The sequence below is a fragment of the Bombyx mori genome, chromosome 25 (genome assembly GCF_030269925.1).
Source record: "Bombyx mori chromosome 25, ASM3026992v2".
Taxonomy (NCBI): domain Eukaryota; kingdom Metazoa; phylum Arthropoda; class Insecta; order Lepidoptera; family Bombycidae; genus Bombyx; species Bombyx mori.
In genome coordinates, this window is record NC_085131.1 from 789,732 (window position 1) to 811,619 (window position 21,888).

The 21,888-nt window shown below is 39.9% G+C and overlaps 3 protein-coding genes across 7 annotated transcripts in view; 2 read left to right on the forward strand and 1 right to left on the reverse strand.

Moving 5' to 3' along the window:
* Positions 1–8,580, reverse strand: part of LOC101738935 (integrator complex subunit 1) — a 29,399-nt gene extending 20,819 nt beyond the window's left edge. For 2 of the 5 annotated variants that reach the window (XM_038020249.2, XM_038020246.2), the window contains exons 1-10: positions 8,258–8,580; positions 6,637–6,806; positions 5,756–6,025; positions 5,260–5,395; positions 4,521–4,614; positions 3,336–3,474; positions 2,494–2,690; positions 1,676–1,838; positions 1,107–1,253; positions 673–870 (exon numbers count right to left, since the gene is read on the reverse strand). In XM_038020249.2, coding sequence (XP_037876177.1) covers positions 673–870; positions 1,107–1,253; positions 1,676–1,838; positions 2,494–2,690; positions 3,336–3,474; positions 4,521–4,614; positions 5,260–5,395; positions 5,756–6,025; positions 6,637–6,806; positions 8,258–8,408 — 1,665 coding nt within the window. In that variant the 5' untranslated portion in view covers positions 8,409–8,580. The remainder of the gene's footprint in view (positions 1–672; positions 871–1,106; positions 1,254–1,675; positions 1,839–2,493; positions 2,691–3,335; positions 3,475–4,520; positions 4,615–5,259; positions 5,396–5,755; positions 6,026–6,636; positions 6,807–8,257) is intronic. The other 3 variants (XM_062676013.1, XM_038020247.2, XM_038020248.2) reach the window with 3 other exon arrangements.
* A 1,462-nt stretch (positions 8,581–10,042) lies between these two features.
* On the forward strand, positions 10,043–11,484 carry LOC778519 (mitochondrial ATP synthase coupling factor 6). Its single transcript, NM_001098344.1, has 3 exons — positions 10,043–10,075; positions 10,234–10,376; positions 11,234–11,484. Exons 2-3 carry the CDS (start codon positions 10,234–10,236, stop codon positions 11,409–11,411), a joined length of 321 nt encoding a protein of 106 aa, NP_001091814.1. The 5' UTR covers positions 10,043–10,075; the 3' UTR covers positions 11,412–11,484.
* Positions 11,485–16,390: 4,906 nt separating this feature from the next.
* LOC105841571 (uncharacterized protein K02A2.6) lies at positions 16,391–20,702 on the forward strand. The gene has a single exon (XM_062676014.1). It carries the CDS (start codon positions 16,561–16,563, stop codon positions 20,485–20,487), a length of 3,927 nt encoding a protein of 1,308 aa, XP_062531998.1. The 5' UTR covers positions 16,391–16,560; the 3' UTR covers positions 20,488–20,702.
* The last annotated feature ends 1,186 nt before the right edge of the window (positions 20,703–21,888 follow it).

Below are 21,888 nucleotides of genomic sequence, written 5' to 3' on the forward strand. Positions count from 1 at the left end.
CATATAGGTCGTGTAAACATCCACCCAAAGAAGTCAAAGCACCAAAGTTCTTACTAATCATTCCATGTACATCATAAAAGAACAATTTATTTCTGTGACTAAAATCAATGTTTAAGAAGTCATAGACTGCAAATACGAATAAGAATTCATGTTTGCGCCGTAAGTAATAAGATTATTATTATTATTATTTTTATATCACTATCTTGTTGTGTCTTTAAAGCAGTTAGTTGCTCTGAATTAAGAAAAATAATATTATTATTCGCCAATATATGTCGGGAAGAGTCATAAAGTTGATTATTAATAAATATCATTATTGAAAACACGAATAAAACAACATTTTCTGAAAATAAATCGTAGCTAGATCGATTTATCGCCCCCGAAATCCTCTGTATACAAAATTTTATGAAAATCGTTGGAGCCGTTTCCGAGATTCACATTATATATATATATATATATATATAAGAATTGCTCGTTAAAAAGTATAAGATTACTATTGTTAATAATTATAATATTACAATCACCGCAACACTTACCAACAGAAACCGACACATTGTAGGATTCATAGAGAAATGAACCAATTACCTACGTTTAGTAATATTCTTGTCGGTTTACGGTCACGTTGGACAGCGTGTAATACAGAGTGGAGGACAGTTCGGCGGCGTCCCCGCGTACCTTGTTGAGCGCGAGCTGGCAGTCGTGCCTGGAGGGTCGGTACACGGGCACGGCGGTGTCCTGCAGCCAGCCCAGCGCCGCCGCCTGGATCCCGCACAGCTGCTGGCGGTACTCCGGCTGGTGCTTGCTGTGGGAAGCCGTCACCAGGCAACAGCAGCAGAACAGGTCCGCCAGGGAGGCGAACGCTCGCTCCCTAACCTGTATAGTTTTATTTTTATTTCGATGATATGACAGGACACGTGTGTATATCATAATTCGTATTTTATAGAGTTTGCATTCCTCCCGCATCATCAGTTTGTAGCAAGTCTCTCTAGCCTCTTTTTCGTTAGTATGTACAAATAGCAATGTGCAGAATTGTCCAGCTCCAAATTTAAAGCGAGTTAATGGTTACTCTTATCCTACTAGGGTTAGGCCTGGGGAGGACAGTGGCGGACCTCGGCGGGGGGGTCGTGCGGAGGCGGTGCGGCGAGCGCGCGCGCCAGCGGCAGCAGGGCGTGCGAGTCGGCCCGCGCCGCGCGCACGCACTCGCGGGTGAGCGCACGCAGCGGCCGCAGGTAGTCCTCCGAGCGGACCAACAGCTCCTGATGATACAAACAAGAATATTTTAGAATCAAATACAATGTTAACATTTTACTCTAAATTGAAGAAAAAAAAAAGTGTTTGTTCTAAAACCTCATGAATATTTCGAATCTGTTTAAAGTATTTGGTCCTAATAACTGATACGTTCGAGTTATCTACACACTTCTAGAAAATTTCATGTTTCTTAAAACTAGTGGTTCTCCCGTGTCAAGCACACAGGGTATGTATATTTCAACATTATTTTATCCCTAGTTACATGTATGGAAAGATTTCTTTTTCACGGAATGCGGATTTCAAATCACTGTTTTTATACAGAACTAATAATAATTGGTTGAATTGCTATGGCTAAAGAGGGCACCGGTTTCAAACATTCCAAGAGTAAGAATGTGTGTGTGTGTGTGCGTGTGCGTGCGTGCGTGCGCACCTGGAAGGTGTCAGCGAGCGCTGCGGGCGCCAGCTGTGGCTGCGCGTGCACGAGCGCGGCGAGCACGGCGAGGTTGTTGGGCGAGCGCACGTTGGAGAGCTCGTTGTAGACGGTGTGCGTCACCACGCTCCGGAGCAGCGCCGGGCTCTCGGACACCATCTCCCTGGTGACGTCACGCGATGTAATGTAGCGGGACGGATCAGGAGGTACTTAATTAGTGACTGCGTATATTGTAGTTTATTTCATATTTTGGAATTGAACAGCGACCAATTTAAATACACATAAAAAATTTAATTTCGTAAAGGATTTCTTCGAGAAAGGGGCGCGGCACGATAAGATCTTGTGACTGCTTCGAATTACTTTTCCGACCCATGTGACTGGTAACGATCAGTCTCCGTCACCCTAAGCATGTCATGTCGGACCCTCCCGTTCCACTTTCGGTGCTATTCGGCTTACCAAGCACCGGTCACAGTTCTCGAAGAGGAGTTCAAGGTGCGGCCTATACATACAGCCCACCTAGTTCACCTTACCAGATCTCTTCAACGTCGCGATTTTGATTCAAGGATAGAGCCTTAGAAAGAGCAAGCACTGCTCTTGCTAGGACTAGTGTTAGCAAATTCTCCCAGATTGAGCAAGTAAGCTCGCCTACCAACCTAGATCGAGACTATGTGCAAAGAGGTAGAAAAAAAATTAAGAAGTGATCGGACATGTCACAATCGTCAAACTTTATCAAACATATAACCAGTTAGTGGTACTTGGTGTTGGCGTTGGTTGTTGGTGGGCTCCTCTAGTCAACTGGACGGTAAAGAGACCCTCACCTGAGACAAGCCTGATAAGCCAATTGGAGTTGCTTCGTCTTCAGCCGCATCCGCACCAGCTGGGCCAGCACCTCGTGGTCTCTTGGTGCAGTCGGCTCGCAGTTGCAGCACACGTAGGCCAGTAGCTCCTGAGCCACCTTCCACAGTTTGCCGGAGTGTAGCCAAGCTTCGAGACGCGACGCTGCCACCATGCGGATCTGATAACAAAAAGCATTTAAGATATGATTCCGAGCTCGACGCCAAGAGTTTACAGCGTAAGGAGGCGCAGGGGCGGGCCGCCGAGTTCTGAATGGTACATTAACGATAACCGACAAACAACGACTTGGCTATTCCTTGTTAAGTTAGTGACGTTATTAATCCCTATCTTATCTTCTGTCTCTTTCAATGAAGTTTGAAGCTGGACGTGACTGAAAGAGACATTACGCGGAACTGATCTCCACATCTATGATAAGTGCGCAACGCCTGTGGTTGAATCTACTTTCGTCGCTTTTACGAATGAGGCTAAAGATAATCTCACACTCTTTCTCGCATTATTCAATGAAATCACAGCCTAATAATGATATCTTTTTTTTCCCTACCTTTGCTGATAGCCTTGAGAGGCTATATAAGCTTCTCCTTGACGTGTAGGTGAGCTCACGGGGCTCAAAATGGGTGTGTTTCTAACACTGGCCCTAGTAAGAGCAGTGCTTCGCAGAATCTACCACCGGATCGGAAACGCGACCCACTGAGAAGATCGGGCGAGAAAATCAGTGACGACTTTAATATATAAGACGAGTGATTACCACACTGTGATACGCGCGTCCCTGCAGGTACTCAAGGATTACTTATTGACAAACACTCACTTCGGGAAAGCCACAAGTAGCAGAGAGCAGTTTGAGGAATCCCTTCCCTATTGCGTCAGGAGCGGCCGAGCGTCGCTGTATCTGATCCTTGATTGCTTCCATGACCAGGCCCTCGACTGCTTCATAACTACTTGAATACCTGATGCAAAACAACTTGTATTGTCATAAAATAGAGGTGTCAGAGGTGTTTGTATTGCGGTATCTGTTAAATTTTTTTGTATAATCCATATTCTATAGTACATTGTTCACCGAGGGAGAAAAGTTGGACATTTCCTCCCGCGTGTAAAATTGCTAAAAAGTGGCAAACACGTGAGAGGAAATATCCAACTTTTTTCCTGTGGTGCACATACTATTTTTTCTTCTACCAGGCCGAAAATTCGTGGAGTACCGAGCCGTGGTTCAGGGGCGAAGCCCCGGTGGGGTCCAGGGGCGAAGCCCTGACGGGGGTAGGGGGGGCTGAACCCCCCTTACTCATAAAAAAAACAATTAAACTGTTTTTTTAATTTTTAAATAAACTACTACTAATTAAATAAGAACTGTCTGATGAACTCATCTTTGTTTAATACTTCACTATTAAATTTTATTGCCTTTTGTTTATTTCACTTTTACACTAAACACAATATTGCAAATTACCCGAGCACAACAATGGCAGAGAATTTTAGGTGCGTGAGAGCCGACGTAGACACTAACGGGCATGCGCACTTGTACCCAGCGAGGAAAAGTTTCTCTTTCTTCTCTGTACAGCGGGAGGAAAAGTTACACTTCATTCCCTGTACAGCGGGAAGAAAACCGAACTTTCGGCGTCGGTAAGAAAAAAAATACGAGATTGGTTTTATTTTTTATTTATTGCTTTAATGGGTGGACGAGCTCACGGCCCATCTAGTGTTAAACGGTTACCGGACCCCATACAAATTCTATAACTACAACACGTCCTATTACCAGTATGTTTGCGTGTTACTTTGTTTTTCTTTACCATCGAAACCATAGCAACGAATTTATGTTTTTTTTTTAAAGTCACAATGGCTTTTATTTTACCCCAAATATATCACATTCCCTCAACTTATACTGACACTTTTCCTTGACCGTTGGTAACAGCTAGTGATTCATAACTCTTTGTTATTAATGATCAATCATTACATAGATATATTTTTAATGCTTACATGAGAAAGTTCAAATATTCCTCACCTTGGGAACACTGTATACTCCAATTCAGTGTTGTCTACATCATCTTCGGTGCTGCCCATTAGAGGTGAACCGGATCCTGAGGGTGACATTGTACCTGTTTGATATTTTATTAATTACTAAATAGACTCTTACTATTATATACATCATCTTTATCAGCCCACGGACGTCCACAATTGCACATAGGCCTCCCACAGTGTACGCAAAAAGAAACAATAATTAGATGAGATGCAGATTCATCTTAGCCAGAGGATTTGTCAACTCCACATGTTTAAAACTTACAAGTTCACTATCTATTGGAAATAACATATTGTGTATTGTTTCCATCTTGATAAGACATATAATTGGTTATGTATCATTAATTGAATAACATAAACGCAGTGCCCTAACACAATTGGAAAACCTATGTTCAATAATTAGGCCACAAAAGCACTTGGCTCTTAAATTCTCGATCCCAATCTTCAAAGCCAACCTCAATTTTATTATTTCAACATTCAACTCCTGTCTAAAGAGCCCATGAAGGATACTAATTTGGCTATTTAAATGCTACTGAGATTTTTTTTTATTGACCTTGTAGGCAAACAAGCATACGGCCCACTTGATGGTGAGTGGTTATCGTCGCCCATGGACTTCAGCAATGCTAGGAGCAGAGCCAAGCCACTGCTACCGTTCGTATCTTTATAAACAGACTGCAATATGATATTATTACGATGCGAAAATGGAAGTTTGTTAATCAATTTACCTAAAGTACTTTCAGTAGGTTTCAGACTGGCAGGCGGATGTTTTGTGCCGAAAGCAGTCAAAATATTCTCAACGAGGCACTTGCACCAAGAGCACTCCACCCACCAACGTTCATTTAGGGCATCTTCTATATAAACCTTTGAAAGAATTGTAGATAATTAAAGTTTTTATATGTACGTCTATCTACGATCTGTATGCAGGGTCTCCTCGAGTACTTCGGACACGTGGCCCAACGAAATCCTGACAACTTGGAAAAACTAATAGTTGTAGGTAACGTGGAAGAAAAGAGAAGTCGAGGAAGATTGCCAAGCAGATGGACGTACATTGTCAAGGAGGCCACAAACACCAGCGTCCCGGGCGCCATTAAGCAGGCCGAATACAGGCAACATTGGAGGAAGCTGGTGCAAAAACTAGACCAAGGTGGTCACGACCCTCAGCAATAAGGAAGCGACGAAGAAGAAGAAGAATTAATATGGAGAATTTTAAATAAAACTAACCTTTATAAATATATCTGGCCAATTCGTACTATCTCTGTGACCAGCATACAACATATTACAAGCCAGTACAAACACAAGAGGGTTGCCTTTGTTCTTGAATGCAGCTCCTTGCTCCCTTTTCAGCAGCGTACAGAGGCTCTGAGTAACAGTGTCATGAGCAAACATATTGGGTCTTATTTTTGTCAGGTATAGGAGACTCATTGCCAGTATTGGATCTGGTTTTGAACGCTGAGATTTCAAAAGACGTATGGAGCCTGTTAATAAACCCAGCTGAAAAAAATTGTTTTTTTTTACTAGAAACCTTTCTCTAAAATTTAAAAGAGTACAGTTTTTTTAGTATTGTAGGCACATGAGCATACAATCAATTTTAACCAAAACGTAAATGTTCACTGGTGCTCATGGACATGAACACTTACTATTGGTGTTCTTAGAAATTTAGTATTTCTGTCCCCAGAGTGTCAAGTGTTCTTAAGTGAGAGGGCACAGTTCTGACTATTAAAATTTTTGATACTCAAAATCCAAAGTACTCGTGTTTAATAGAGTATAGGGCATGTCTTAACAGGAATGACTTGCATACACCAATAAAATGTGTTGAATATATATTCTTTAATAGTGAAAGAAGTATTTTAATACAAAACATTGTGTGAATTAAACTGCTTCTTCTATAGTCTTGAATGATTTTTAGTATTATAATATTAATTATGTTATGGTAAATATTTATTAATTAGGAAATAGTCTATTGTCTAATTATTTACGTACTCTTAGCAAGACTTTCACTTTCTGAAACTCTTTTTATTTTATACCAAACCATCATCACTAAATATTCTTAGTTAAATAAGCTTTAACATTAAATGCAGTGGAATAAATGTTATCTAAATTACCAGTTTATCAGAATTGTGAGTGTCTAGTGCTTGTAACACATTAGGTACAAGGTCAACAGGGTCTACTTCCAAAGACGTTCCCCCAGTAGTTTCAGCAGGAGATCCAATCCTTGAACGCTTACTTGGAGGTTGACTACCATAGCTTGATGCATCTCTTTTACGATCTGCTGCTGTATATATAAAATATTATTTAATAGATATATAAACTAATGTCATTTATTATTAAAATAGAACTAGTGCATTTATCTGCACTCATTTAATGTTGAGTATTCTAATATATTTATGAGAATTTAATGTGCTTACAAAATATTGATACATTTCCTAGGATTTTTTAATTGTATCTTACTAAGAAACAATACTAGGAAAAAACATGGGTTTTCTTTACATAAATAAAATAAGTTATCTCTTTTTTAATTAAGGACCTTTGTGTATTCCTTTATGAATTCTTAAGTATAAATAACACACAGTCCATTGTTACAAATATATAGGTTTTAGAAAATCATCTAAAAATATTTGTGCAGTAAAAATATTCTCTAGTTTTTTTAGATTACTCCAAAGCCTTAACTAAGTCATAGGAATATTAAACAAGCCAAGCCTGCTGACTTTTGATTCACTGGTTCTTCTCAAAACTGTGTTTTTTTTAACCATCAGTAGAAATAATATATTTCAATGATATTTAAGTTCATCTAAAGTTTGTAAGCAACCTGGAAGTATCTAATAAAAGACAAAAATGCCATACAAGTAATTTTGATTTTGATCTTAAATTGAAATAAAAATAACAAAAATAACAAACTAAATTTGATCTATCTTATCTTAAATTAGATTGAACAAAAATAACAAAATAAGAATTTAACATACAATATGAATATTCACTTAAACTTTAGCCTCATCCAAGTGTCCACCTTTTTCTTTTATTGTCTACTTGTTTTCTACGTACTCCAATTATAAATTTCTTTAAATATTGTTTATTCAACTTTTTCCAAGCTTTTAGACAGTAGTGTATGTGTAAAATAAAAAAGGCTGTGTAGTGTGGCCTAGAATATCACCGTCAATATTTTTTCATAGGTGTTGAAAATATGAGAAAAGACATTCAATGAAGTTGTAAGTTATAGTGGCCTAAAGGATAAGACGTCCTGTGTACTCATGTTGAGTGATGCACCGGTGTTCAAATTCCAGGTGGGTACCCATTTTTCTAATGAAACATGTATTTGCGCAATTACTGGCCGTAGGACGTCTTGTGAGTCCACACGGGTTGGTACCACCACCCTGCCTATTTCTGCCGTGAAGCAGCAATGCGTTTCAGTTTGAAGGGCGAGGCAGCTGTTGTAACTATACTGAGATCTTAGAGCTCATATCTCAAGGTGAGTAGCGGCATTTATGTTGTGGATGTCTATGGGCTTCAGTAACAACTTAACACCGGGTGGGCTGTGAGCTCGTCCACTCATCTATGCAATTTAAATGTAGGTCTTCACTTGTAACACAGTGGGCACTTGGATCTCATGTCTCACTGGGTTAAGAATACATGAAAATTCTCACACTTAAGAGCTTGGGTGAATTAAGCACTTTCAAATAAGGAGTCTGAAGTATTAACTGATTTCTGACAAAAAAAGGACATATTAACCGCTAGTGGAAGGCTTATGAATATTTCTCTTCTCGGCATCTCTAGAAACCACGACGGTGGACTTAGTTCCCAATGCAAAGATATCTTGAGGGTGCTGTGGAGCCTTGCTCTTTGCTCCGCGCCCTGTAGACGGCATTTTACCACGATCCATTGCTTACTTTAAATAAAATTAAAACAAACGGAGGAAATATAAGTTTTATACTATTTAACATAACTTTTAAGCAACATTCACTGAATTTTGCGCGTTTATTTCAAATCTAAACATAACTAAACATAACACCGCTTCGTCCTGTCTACTGTCAGACAGACACATGCATGACACATGTATTATCATTATCTATGGACAGATACATAGATTATGCACTTTGAGAGACGCATCAGAAATTACTTAAGGTAGGTAATAAAAAGCGAAGGTTTCGTACCATACGACCTAAACTTTTACACATTTTGCTATCTGAAAAATAGGACAATGAAATGATATAAAGTTAACATATTTGAAACTGTAATCTGAAATTGGGATGAAATTAATAAAACGAGATAAGATGAAATAAGATTGTGAACTTTCACGGGTGTTAAGCCATTTAAACCTGCAGAAACACAAAATTAACAAAATAAAATAAACTTTGCTCCTCGAGTTCACATCAAAAAGTCCATATAGCGTCTATTTATTTATATGTCCAGCAAATACATGCAAATAGTAAAATTACTTAGTGATGTGCTATTGACAATGTTCGATGACTTGGAATTTAAAATTTATTACTAAAGGTTCTTTATATTTTGACCTGAGTAAATATTTTAGTAACATTACAAGATTTACCTATCCGTACAAAACATAGATAATACACATAAATTAGTTAATGTTTTACTAGCGCTGACGTGCGGCAAAATACAAAACAACAACAAAAAGAAACAGGGGCGGTTTCTTAGGGGCACCTTTCAAAGTATTACTCGAGTCGCCCTTGAGTGATCGAGTGAAATTAATTGAGTTAAATTTAATAGCAGTAGCAGTAGTCAGTTAGCAGTAAATAGGGAAAAGTTCGTAACAGCAATGTCCCCCAATTTCGTTGTCCAAATTAGCATGGAACGCGGAATTTTTAATTTGTTTTTATTGGTGAGCTTACAGCACGAGCACGTTGGGGTGAACGCTGATTTAAAAGGTTGTTTTTTGTGAAATTCACTAATGCTATGCCTATAATTGAAAAGAATACATTCTGTTTAGAGAGTTCAGAATTAAAAAGCAACTAACTATCAGGAATCTTCCTCCTCACGTCGTTTTCCTCATTACTGAGGGTCGTGACTCCCACACTACATCAGTTTCTCCGGTGCGATTTCTCTTTATCTGCTGCGATCCTTAGCTTCATATCAGGAATAAGATATAAATTTGAATAATTGAATTCTTGAATTGAATGAATAATTTATACAATTTGACAACCGTGATAATAATAATTATGTCTTCAGTTACAAAATGCTCAGTTGAGCAGCATTCCAATATTATATTGTAGTTTGAGCTAAGCAGCATTCGTGTTTGGAAAGATAATATAGATTGTTCAACACCATTGATTATAGAAATAGTTGTTATGTAAAACCTATTTTCAAATATACTTTGCTTCTGTGGGTGGGTTGTTATGGTTGAGCTGCTTAATTTAACGATCATTTAATCCATCGACTATACACCACAGATTAGTATAATAGTTCATTCGCTTGTCACAGCTCTAAATGTCAACTTTTTTGACTTTGTCCACTTTTTGTTGTTTGTTAATTTCACTGTCAAAACTGAATATTCTTGGAGAAATTCCCTGATCGATAGGAATTAGAAATGTAAGTTAATATTTTAAGTTTTAATGTATTATTATCTAAAAACAACGATTTATTTTAAATATGCTTATTCTAACTATCCTATAAACGATACAACTGTTAACAGAGTACTTTTACGCAGTTATGTAACTTCTATTTGAGGTTAGATCGATCATTTTCAGATGCTCGTATCAAAACTGGTTGGTTTGAGGGCGGCGACCACTTCCATGATGGTCAGTAGAAATTTAGCGGCAGCTCAGAAAGCTACCGATCCCATCCAACAGCTGTTTTTAGATAAAATCAGGGAATACAAACAGAAGAGCGCGTAAGTTGAAAACTAAAATTTTAAACCCTAATTGCGGTATTCATTTCGTCTTATTTGTTATTCAAAGGAGTAACAAACGACTCACTCGATAAAAAAATGTGCTAAATAAATTATTTTCTAAACTTCATAATTAACTTGACATTCAATATCTTTTCAAATAGAATCATAAGACTACCGGAACAAATTCGGTACTAAGTAATTCGTTGAAAATTAAGTGAGAGTCCTGAAGACTATAGTATTTTCTTTGGGTTTCGTCGTAAACACAATCACATAGTCAAAGTCGTAGTCTTAACACAACATATGTACTACCTTTATGGTTTACCCTTGCCCTTTTTACTGTTACAATAATATTATTTCAGATGTAAATTTTTTCACAATAAATTATATAAAAAAAAACATGAAAAATTACTGTATTCTGATTATTATGTACAATATGGTGACTAGTTTAAAGTCATGTAGTTTTAAGATTACCAGTTTAATAATACATAAGTACAACAATAGGTAGTGCTATCATCACTCAGTGATTTCTTCAATCACTCAATGAACAAAAAAAATGTGTGTCAAAAGAATAGGTAGCATATCGACGCTTGAAAGGCAAACGTGACTAAGCGACAATGTTAAGTGCGAAATATATTTATAAAAATAACAATTGCTTATTTAAAGATATTAAATAGATTTACAAAATGAACATTTATCTGTATCTGGTTAAATTGATATTACATCTATTATAAATCTGGAAAAATTGGCTCAAATAAATATTATTAAATTAAAAATATACACATCTCAGTTCAGTCACTCCTTAATGTCTCTTTTGAACTATCTTGCATGTCCACTTACACGAATTAATACAATTCCAGGGGTGGCAAAGTCCCAGATGCCAGCCCTGCTGTCGAGAAAGAGCTGAAAACTGAATTAGAAAAGCTTGAGAAGCAGTATGGAGGGGGTCCCGGAATCGACATGACAGCATTCCCATCTCTGAAATTTGAAGAACCTAAGCTGGACCCCATTGATGAACAGGCCGCCCCCAAGAAGTGAATGTAGTGTCTAAACTGAAGGACGTTTAAAGTTATAAGCGGTTACAATAAATTATTGTATTAGTTTTATTTTAGTTTTAATCTTTGTGCTATTTTCCAAAAATAATAATTATTATTTTACTCTCTTTCCATCTGCACCATTGCTTCCGTGGACTACACTTTGTATCATCTGAGCGGAGATCCATGCTGAGCAATGGCATGAAATGGTTATCTTCCTCTATGTCTCTACTCAATCCCAGGGTTCCCAAAGCATTGAACAAATTTCGTCAGAATCACTTTAGTGGACTATTGTGTTTACAAACTACAAGATGGTCTGTTTTTCAGGTTCATTACCTTCTACATTGGTTTGCATATATGAATACACTTATGAAACCAAATCTTAACTAAATAAGAAAATTAATCCAGATCATTGTAACCATTTTATTATAAATGCCAGTTACATGTGTGGAGGGTTAATCGGTGAACTGGAGGTCTTTCCAGGCTCACCAAAATGGGATGAGAATCAGTTTATCCAGGAGAGCAGGGATTGTGTCAGTTATTTTCAAAATATACAGACTACTTTTTCATCAAAATTTTCATACGTAAGACTCTGATGCAATGATCCATGTAATTTAGTTTTAAATACCATATTTCTCATTCTTCTACTTCTTTACCCTGATGTTTATTTCTAATATTTTGTAACTAAATAATAAAGTTGAAAATGTCTATACGAAACAACAACTTGGTAGACTGAGCATCATAGCGGATTATGGAATATACTTGGAAAGGGTTTTTTAAGTCGGACGTCTTGGTACGCTGCCATTGTTTTAATAATGGGTAAGAAACAAACCAAGACAACCTAAGTTTGAGGAGAGTTCGCTCGAGCATAACCTCTGTTCTTTGCCTCCGAAAGTAAATGAGGTTGCGGACGCAGCTGATGGAAAGTTACTACCGCCAGTAGAAGAGTCGTCCCAAATAACTTTTTTTATTTTTTTTATTGCCTTTTTAGGCAGACGAGCATACGGCCCACCTGATGGTGAGTGGTTACCGTCGCCCATGGACTTCAGCAATGCCAAGGGCAGAGCCAAGCCGCTGCCTACCGCTTAATACTCTCCACAAGCCTCGTTTGAAGAAGGACATGTCATAGCGCTCGGGAAACACCGTGGAGGGGAGCTCATTCCATAGCCGGATGGTACGTGGCAAAAAAGATCTCTGGAAACGCACTGTGGATGACCGCAGTGGCTCCAGGTAGTATGGATGAACTCTACTCCGGTGGCGGGCGGTGCGATGGTAAAAACGAGACGTTGGTATCATCTCGAACAATTCCTCAGAGCACTCCCCATGGAACATGCGGTAGAAAATACAGAGGGAACCGAAGTCCCTCCGCAGACCCAGAGGCTCCAAACGATCCGTGAGAATGGGATTATCGACAACTGCTTCGCAGAATCTACCACCGGATCGGGAACGCGACCCACTGAGAAGATCCGGCGAGAAACGCAGTGGGCTGCGTGCTGCGTCTATGGGTTAATTCGCTCGTCGAGCTCTTCGTACTTCGTCGCAAGCGACGGGTTTGACAAGGACGGTGACCGGAATATATGAGGTGGCCCGCCAGTCCGCTATTATAGTTATGTAAAAAGAACCCTTTAAAATGTTATTTATTTATTCAACTTTATGCACAAGCGTACAGTGGTGGCCTTAATGCATAAGGCACTCGTTATGACTCAATCAAGAGTGCTGTGGTATGTGTGAGTATTCCTTATTGAGAAGTAACAAATAGAATACAATACCTATCTATTTGTGTGACATAAAACGCATACTATTAAAGAATCAAAAGTAATTTTATTCCTTAATTTATTTGCAGTGTTCCAGTAATCCTATGACCATAATTTCCTCAGCTGATCTTCATACCTAGGAGATGTATGGAAATGGTAGTGCAAGGTAGAGGGGTAAGAGGTTGACCAAAGAAGACATGGATGCAGTGTGTGAATGAGAGAAAGAGGAGTGAGTTTTGAGGTGACGGTTGATAGAGGAGAATGTAATAGAAATATCCGCGCGATAAGGTGGAGGCAAAGAAGAAGAAGATCTTCATCTCTTAATAACGTTAGTATGGCAGAAGTATAGTGAGGTTTCTAAGCAATAAATTCTATCCTAATCCTCAATTTTCGCAAGACTATCACTGGGTAAACTTCATCAAGAAATTGTGTTTATCGGTGTTCATGGGATGGAAACTGTAACGTATATGCGACCTAATGTCGATTCTCATATCATTAATTTGCGCGTGGATCACGGGGGCTGTATCCGAATCTACGCGTGCCTGTACAGGTCCCACAGCAGTGATGCAGGTTCAACTCTGTTTGAGCATGTGCAAGAGGGGACTAACCGCGTGCTTGAGCAGTACCCATCTGCGGAGGTGGTGGTTCTTGGAGACTTTAACGCTCACCATAAAGAGTGGTTGGGGTCCAGAACCACTGACCTCCCGGGTCGGACTGCCTACGATTTCGCCTTGGCCTACGGCTTCTCCCAGCTGGTGACACAGCCCACCCGTGTCCCAGATATCGAGGGGCACGAACCTTCTTTGTTGGACCTTCTGTTGACCACGGATCCGGCCGGATACAGTGTGGTGGTCGACGCTCCGCTTGGATCGTCTGATCACTGCCTTATTCGTGCTGCCGTACCACTCTCTCGTCCTGGTCGTCGAACGACGACCGGGTATCGTAGAGTTTGGCGGTATATGTCAGCAGATTGGGATGGATTGCGTGAATTTTACGCATCCTACCCATGGGGGCGGTTCTGCTTTTCCTCTGCTGATCCTGACGTCTGTGCGGACCGTCTTAAAGACGTGGTGCTCCGGGGGATGGAATTGTTTATTCCCTCCTCTGAAGTGCCCGTTGGGGGTCGCAGCAGACCCTGGTATAACAATGCCAGTAGGGATGCTGCACACCTCAAGCGGTCCGCATACGTGGCATGGGATAATGCCAGGAGACGTCGGGATCCTAACATCTCAGGGGAAAGGCGGAAATATAACGCCGCTTCCAGGTCCTACAAGAAGGTAATTGCCAAGGCGAAGTCGGAGCACGTTGCTAGAGTTGGCGAGCGATTAAAGAGCTATCCCTCGGGGAGCCGTGCTTTTTGGTCGCTCGCCAAAGCTGCAGAAGGAAACTTTTGCAGGTCTAGTCTCCCACCACTGCGCAAGTCCGATGACACTCTGGCCCACAGCGCGAAAGAGAAGGCTGACCTTCTGGTCAAACTCTTCGCCTCGAACTCGACTGTGGACGACGGGGGTGCCACACCACCGAACATCCCCCGGTGTGATAGCTCCCTGCCGGATATCTGCTTCACACAGTGTGCAGTTAGGCGGGAGCTCCGACTCCTGGACGTCCATAAGTCGAGTGGGCCAGACGGCATCCCCGCAGTGGTTCTGAAAACGTGCGCCCCTGAGCTGACACCTGCGCTAACGCGTTTGTATCGCCTCTCTTATTGCGCTAACAGGGTTCCGTCTTCATGGAAGACCGCCCACGTCCACCCTATCCCCAAGAAGGGTGACCGGTCGGACCCGTCGAGCTATAGGCCTATCGCGATAACTTCCTTGCTTTCCAAGGTGATGGAGCGAATAATAAATACACAACTCCTGAAGTATCTTGAGGATCGCCAGCTGATCAGTGACCGACAGTACGGTTTCCGTCACGGTCGCTCAGCTGGCGATCTTCTTGTATACCTTACTCACAGGTGGGCTGAAGCCTTGGAGAGCAAGGGCGAGGCTCTTGCTGTGAGCCTTGATATCGCGAAGGCCTTCGACAGGGTCTGGCATAGGGCACTTCTATCGAAGCTACCATCTTACGGAATCCCCGAGGGACTCTGCAAGTGGATCGCTAGCTTTTTGGATGGGCGGAGCATCACGGTCGTTGTAGACGGTGACTGCTCTGATACCATGACCATTAACGCTGGCGTTCCACAAGGTTCGGTGCTCTCCCCCACGCTTTTCATCCTGTATATCAATGACATGCTGTCTATTGATGGCATGCATTGCTATGCGGATGACAGCACGGGGGATGCGCGATATATCGGCCATCAGAGTCTCTCTCGGAGCGCGGTGCAAGAGAGACGATCAAAACTTGTGTCTGAAGTGGAGAACTCTCTGGGGCGAGTCTCCGAATGGGGTGAATTGAACTTAGTTCAATTCAACCCGATAAAGACACAAGTTTGCGCGTTCACTGCGAAGAAGGACCCCTTTGTCATGGCGCCGCAATTCCAAGGAGTATCCCTGCAACCTTCCGAGAGTATCGGGATACTTGGGGTCGACATTTCGAGCGATGTCCAGTTTCGGAGTCATTTGGAAGGCAAAGCCAAGTTGGCGTCCAAAATGCTGGGAGTCCTCAACAGAGCAAAGCGGTGCTTCACGCCTGGACAAAGACTTTTGCTTTATAAAGCACAAGTACGGCCTCGCGTGGAGTACTGCTCCCATCTCTGGGCCGGGGCTCCCAAATACCAGCTTCTTCCATTTGACTCCATACAGAAGAGGGCCGTTCGGATTGTCGATAATCCCATTCTCACGGATCGTTTGGAGCCTCTGGGTCTGCGGAGGGACTTCGGTTCCCTCTGTATTCTGTACCGCATGTTCCATGGGGAGTGCTCTGAGGAATTGTTCGAGATGATACCGGCATCTCGTTTTTACCATCGCACCGCCCGCCACCGGAGTAGAGTTCATCCATACTACCTGGAGCCACTGCGGTCATCCACAGTGCGTTTCCAGAGATCTTTTTTGCCACGTACCATCCGGCTATGGAATGAGCTCCCCTCCACGGTGTTTCCCGAGCGCTATGACATGTCCTTCTTCAAACGAGGCTTGTGGAGAGTATTAAGCGGTAGGCAGCGGCTTGGCTCTGCCCCTGGCATTGCTGAAGTCCATGGGCGACGGTAACCACTCACCATCAGGTGGGCCGTATGCTCGTCTGCCTACAAGGGCAATAAAAAAAAAAAAAAAAAAAAAAAAAAAAAAATCTTTGCTGACCACTCTACGAAACATACTCTATGACTGCCCCGACATATTGTCTACGACGTACATGTTACACGCAAGTAAAAACTGTGAATGATTGTGAATAACAAAATAAAAATGTAAGCCCAATCGTAACGTTTGTCATTTATAAAGAACCCAAACATTACATGGTGTCAGAATGGCAACAAATAACAACGAAGCAGTCTCCGGTATTAAACCACCCGGATACTTGCACATCGAGTCGGACAACAAGTCGGCAAATTGGAAAAAATGGCGACAACAGTTCGAATGGTATGCAACAGCAATTCAGCTAGGAAAGAAACCTGCCGATATTCAAGCTGCAACATTCATGTCAATCATAGGACCAGATGCAATTGACATCTACAACAGTTTTAATTTGAATACAATAGACGAACAAAAATTAAGCATCATTATCGGAAAGTTCGAAGAATATTTCGCGCCGAAAAACAACATATCGTTCGAAAGGTATGTTTTCTTCAAAATTGAACAACATGAAGACGAATCGTTTAACGAATTCATCACTAGAATTAAAACACAAGCAAACAAATGCGAGTTTGGCACTCTACTTGAAGAAATGCTAAAAGACAAGATTGTATTCGGAATAAAATCAACCCAAATCAGAGAAAAATTACTCACCGAAGAAAAACTTGATCTCACAAAAGCCACAGCCATCTGTAAAAGCAGTGAACAAGCTTCCAAACAACTTAACGAGTTTGAGAATAACAACAAGAGTGAAAAAATACTGACAATCAAAAGTAAGAACTTCAGAAATGAAAAATTTGACTGTAAAAGATGTGGTTCAAGCCACAAGGCTAGAGAATGCCAAGCCTACAACAAATTATGCACAAAGTGTAACAAGGCCGGTCATTTTGCAAAAATGTGTCGTTCCCAAATCCAATTGAAACAAAAAAATAAAATAAATACTCTAGAAGAAAATTCTACTTCCGAAAATTCAGATGAATCATTTATAGGACAATTAAGTGTCGGCAACTCCAAAGATTGGACAGAAAGTGTCGAAACTGCCAACACCAAATTCACAGCAAAGCTTGATACTGGTGCAGAGTGCAACGTCCTTCCAAATTTCATAGTACAGAAAACTCATGCTTGTATACAACCAAGTCGCACTAAAAATTTAATAAGTTATTCAAATAACAGAATTTCAGTACTTGGAGAAGTAAAGTTACAATGCAAAATAAAAAAGAAAACTGCTAAAATACTATTTAAAGTTGTAGCTGAAAGAGTCACACCAGTCTTAGGACTAAACACTTGTGAGAAGCTGGGACTAATTGCACGAGTTGAAACATTGAAAGAAAGCTCATCCAATGATGACATATTTAAAGGGTTAGGTTGCTACAAAAATTTTGAGTATGATATTGACCTCATAGAAAACCCCAAATTTGAAATAAAACCAACAAGAAAAGTTCCACATGCCATAAGAAATGAAGTAAAACAAGAATTAGATAGAATGGTAAAATTGGATGTCATCACACCTGAAACAGAACCGACACCAGCAGTAAGTCCGATGGTCGTAGTCAGACAAAAAGGAAAATTGAGAATATGCATCGACCCATCGGATGTGAACAAAAATATTTTAAGAAGACATTTCCCACTTGCAACAATAGAAGAGATAGCAGCAGACATCAAAGGATCAGAATACTTTTCCCTACTAGACTGCACCAAAGGATTTTGGCAAATTAAATTATCAAAAAGAACACAAAAGATACTGACATTTTCTACACCATGGGGAAGATATTCATTCAAAAGACTTCCATTCGGACTATCGTCAGCCCCTGAAATTTTTCAAGAAATCTTGACTAATCTTCTCAGCAAATTCAAAAATGTAAAAGTATCAATCGATGATATCTTTATTCATGCCAAAAAGAAGGAAGAGCTACAGAAAACGGTCAAAGAAGTAATAGAGACATTGAAAATTTCTGGCTTCAAACTCAATCAAAGCAAATGCATCTTTGAAGCCAAAAGAATAAAATTTTTGGGTCATATAGTCTCAGCCAAAGGTTTAGAAGCAGATCCTGAAAAAGTCAAAGCCATAGAATTTATGAAAACACCACAGAACAAAAAAGAACTGCAAAGGATACTAGGAATGATAACATATTTAAATAAATACATACCCAACATGTCAGAATTAACAAACCCTTTGAGAGACCTACTTCACAAGGACACAAGTTTCAACTGGGAATTCTATCATGATGAAGCACTCAACAAAATTAAAAAAGTTTTACAGAATCCGCCAGTGCTAAAACTATATGATGTAAACAAACCAGTCACACTAAGCGTGGATGCAAGCTCAAAGAATCTCGGTGCAGCACTTCTTCAGGAAGGCCAACCAGTAGCTTATGGAGCCAGAACGTTGACTAAATCCGAACAAAATTATCCTCAAATTGAAAAGGAAGCACTTGCTATACTATTTGGGTGCAAAAAGTTCCATGAGTATGTCTATGGCAAAGAGTTATTAGTCGAATCAGATCACAAGCCGCTCGAGACAATATTCAGAAAAAACATTCAGTCAGCCCCAGCTAGATTTCAACGTATAATGCTCAACCTAACACCGTATTCACCAAAAATTACATTTAAAAAAGGCACAGAAATACCACTAGCAGACTTTTTAAGTCGTGATTGTGACACTTCAAAACTGAATGACTATCAGGAAGAAGACCTGAAGATCTCAATAATTTTACCAACAACATTTGACTACACAGAAGAGTTGATCAAAGCAACAAAAGAAGACCCCCACCTGCAACTCTTGTTAAAAACAATAATGAAAGGGTTCCCAGAAAAGGCTGATCAACTCCCTACAGAACTGCATCACTACTTCAATTTCAAAGAAGAACTAACATACTTCAAAGGTCTAATTTTCAAAGGTCACAAAATTGTAGTGCCCAAAACACAAATACCTCAGATGCTAAAATACATACACCAAGGTCACCTTGGAATTCAGAGTTGCTTGAAAAGAGCACACCAATTACTCTATTGGAGAGGACAATATGAAGACATTGTGAAACTGGTTAAAAGCTGCTCAGCATGTGAAAAAACACAAAAGGACAATACCAATTATACCGTAGCAGTCAAAAGAATCCCATCTCTCCCATGGCAGATTGTGGCATCTGATTTATTTGAACTAAAAGGAAAACAGTATATTGTAATCTGTGACAGCTATTCAGGATACTTAGACTTTCAGTCACTTAAGAGCTCATCATCAACTGAAGTGATTAATCACTTAAAACAATGGTTCTCTACACATGGAATACCTGAAGTACTTGAATCAGACAACGGTCCACAGTACATGTCCAGAGAATTCAAAGATTTCCAGAAAGAATGGCGTTTCAAGCACTCAACATCCAGTCCTCACCACCCCCAAGGCAATGGCTTAGCCGAAAGAGCTGTCCAAACTGCAAAAAACCTACTAAGGAAATGCAGTATTGATAAATCGGATATCCAACTTGCTCTATTAAATTGGAGAAATACACCAAGAACAAACAATCTAGGGTCTCCTAATCAACGCCTCTACAGTAGAATAACACGATCATTAATACCTACAAGTGAAAATAATCTTAAACCAAAGATACTTCAAGGGGTCACATCCGAACTAAAGTACCTACGAAACAAACAAGCCAACCATAGCAACAAGCAACGTAAGGAGCCAACCAATTATGAACTCGACGACAGAATCAGACACAAAGTCGGTCATCGTCAATGGGAAGGAGCGAGAGTGATAGAAAAACCTAATAATCACCCGAGATCCATTATCATTAAAACTGACAAAGGACAAATATTCAGAAGAAACATTGGACACATACACAATACACTATCAGACCTATCAATTGGCAGCAAAGAAGCGGTTCCGGAAACAGTATATCCTGACGACTATCCACATGCCCAATCGGACAAACAACCGGAGCTACCTGCAGCAGCTACTACATCTCAAGAACAAACAACTATATCACCAAGGATTAATTGCAAAAGCAGCGCTTCAGAAGCACCCGTCATAACTAGCAGTGATCAACCGACTACAAGATGTTCAAGATTCGGAAGAACCATCAAACCAGTCGACAGACTAGATCTATAGCTCAGCACAATCAATGTAATCAAATCGTCTTCTCTAAAGAAGGGAAGATGTAACGTATATGCGACCTAATGTCGATTCTCATATCATTAATCTTTGCTGACCACTCTACGAAACATACTCTATGACTGCCCCGACATATTGTCTACGACGTACATGTTACACGCAAGTAAAAACTGTGAATGATTGTGAATAACAAAATAAAAATGTAAGCCCAATCGTAACGTTTGTCATTTATAAAGAACCCAAACATTACAGAAACTATTGCGTTTCATTCGTTTGTTCATATGACAGTGTAAGTACTGTGTAGGATTCCTACAATTTCTATAGAAGGGTCCTTGACCTATGTGTATGATAAGACGCCCCATGTGCTTATTCGAGTAATACGACAATGCCGGGATTCATATTTTATATAGTTTTTTTTCCAATAAGAATAAAAATAAAATAAGAATTGAAACACGAACCTGTAGTGTTTTTTTTATTGCTTATAAGTTCTAAGGTCTCAACTATAGTTACAACGGCTGCCCCACCTTTCAAACCGAAAAGTATTACTGCTTCACGGCAGAAATAGGCAAGGTGGTGGTACCTACCCGTGCGGACTCACAAGAGGTCCTACCACCAGTAAATATAATGTAGGTAGGTATATGGCCCTTCATTGGAAGATTCACATTGGCACATTTCGACTTAGAAAATATTTTATGTAAAATGCTATTACCAGCCAGTGCATGAACACGTCTACTCATCTAGGGCAATAAAAAGTAAGTACCTGCATAAAATATATTCAAGTGAGTAGTCCGAAAATGCAGAATAAATGAAATTTCAGTTGAACAAAGAAATCTCTATTATTATGTATTGTTACAAGTTATCAAAACATTAATTTCTGATAATTAAATTATTGTACTAATATTGATTATCTAGTACATTTATTGATTTATTTGTTGTATTTAATTGAAGTGCTTATTGCGTGCTGACTGGCCAGTTTTCGTGTGGTGTTGTCGCATATTAGAAATCTATTTTCCAGGAATGTGTAAAACTATACTCACTGATAAATTGATTTAACGTTAGACAGTCTAAAATAATAAGTATAAGAGGTGCTAATGATTAAGGTACTTGTTAAATAAATAAAAAATATAAGTATTTTATTAGGTACAGATTCTGATTTATCAATCAAAAGTAAGTAAAAATTCAGAGGTAATGTGGCGTAGGCTTGTGTCTAGGTAGATCATAAGCGGGCCAAGAAGAATAATACGATCCAATAAAATACTTACTTTGAGCTAAATCTAGAAATATAGGCATCCGATCAGACGGACATGACTTAGAGCCACAATGTCTATTGGTTTACAGCTATGATTAAAATCTCTTCTTATCAATAACAGGATATTTTGTATTCGTTGAGTACACAAT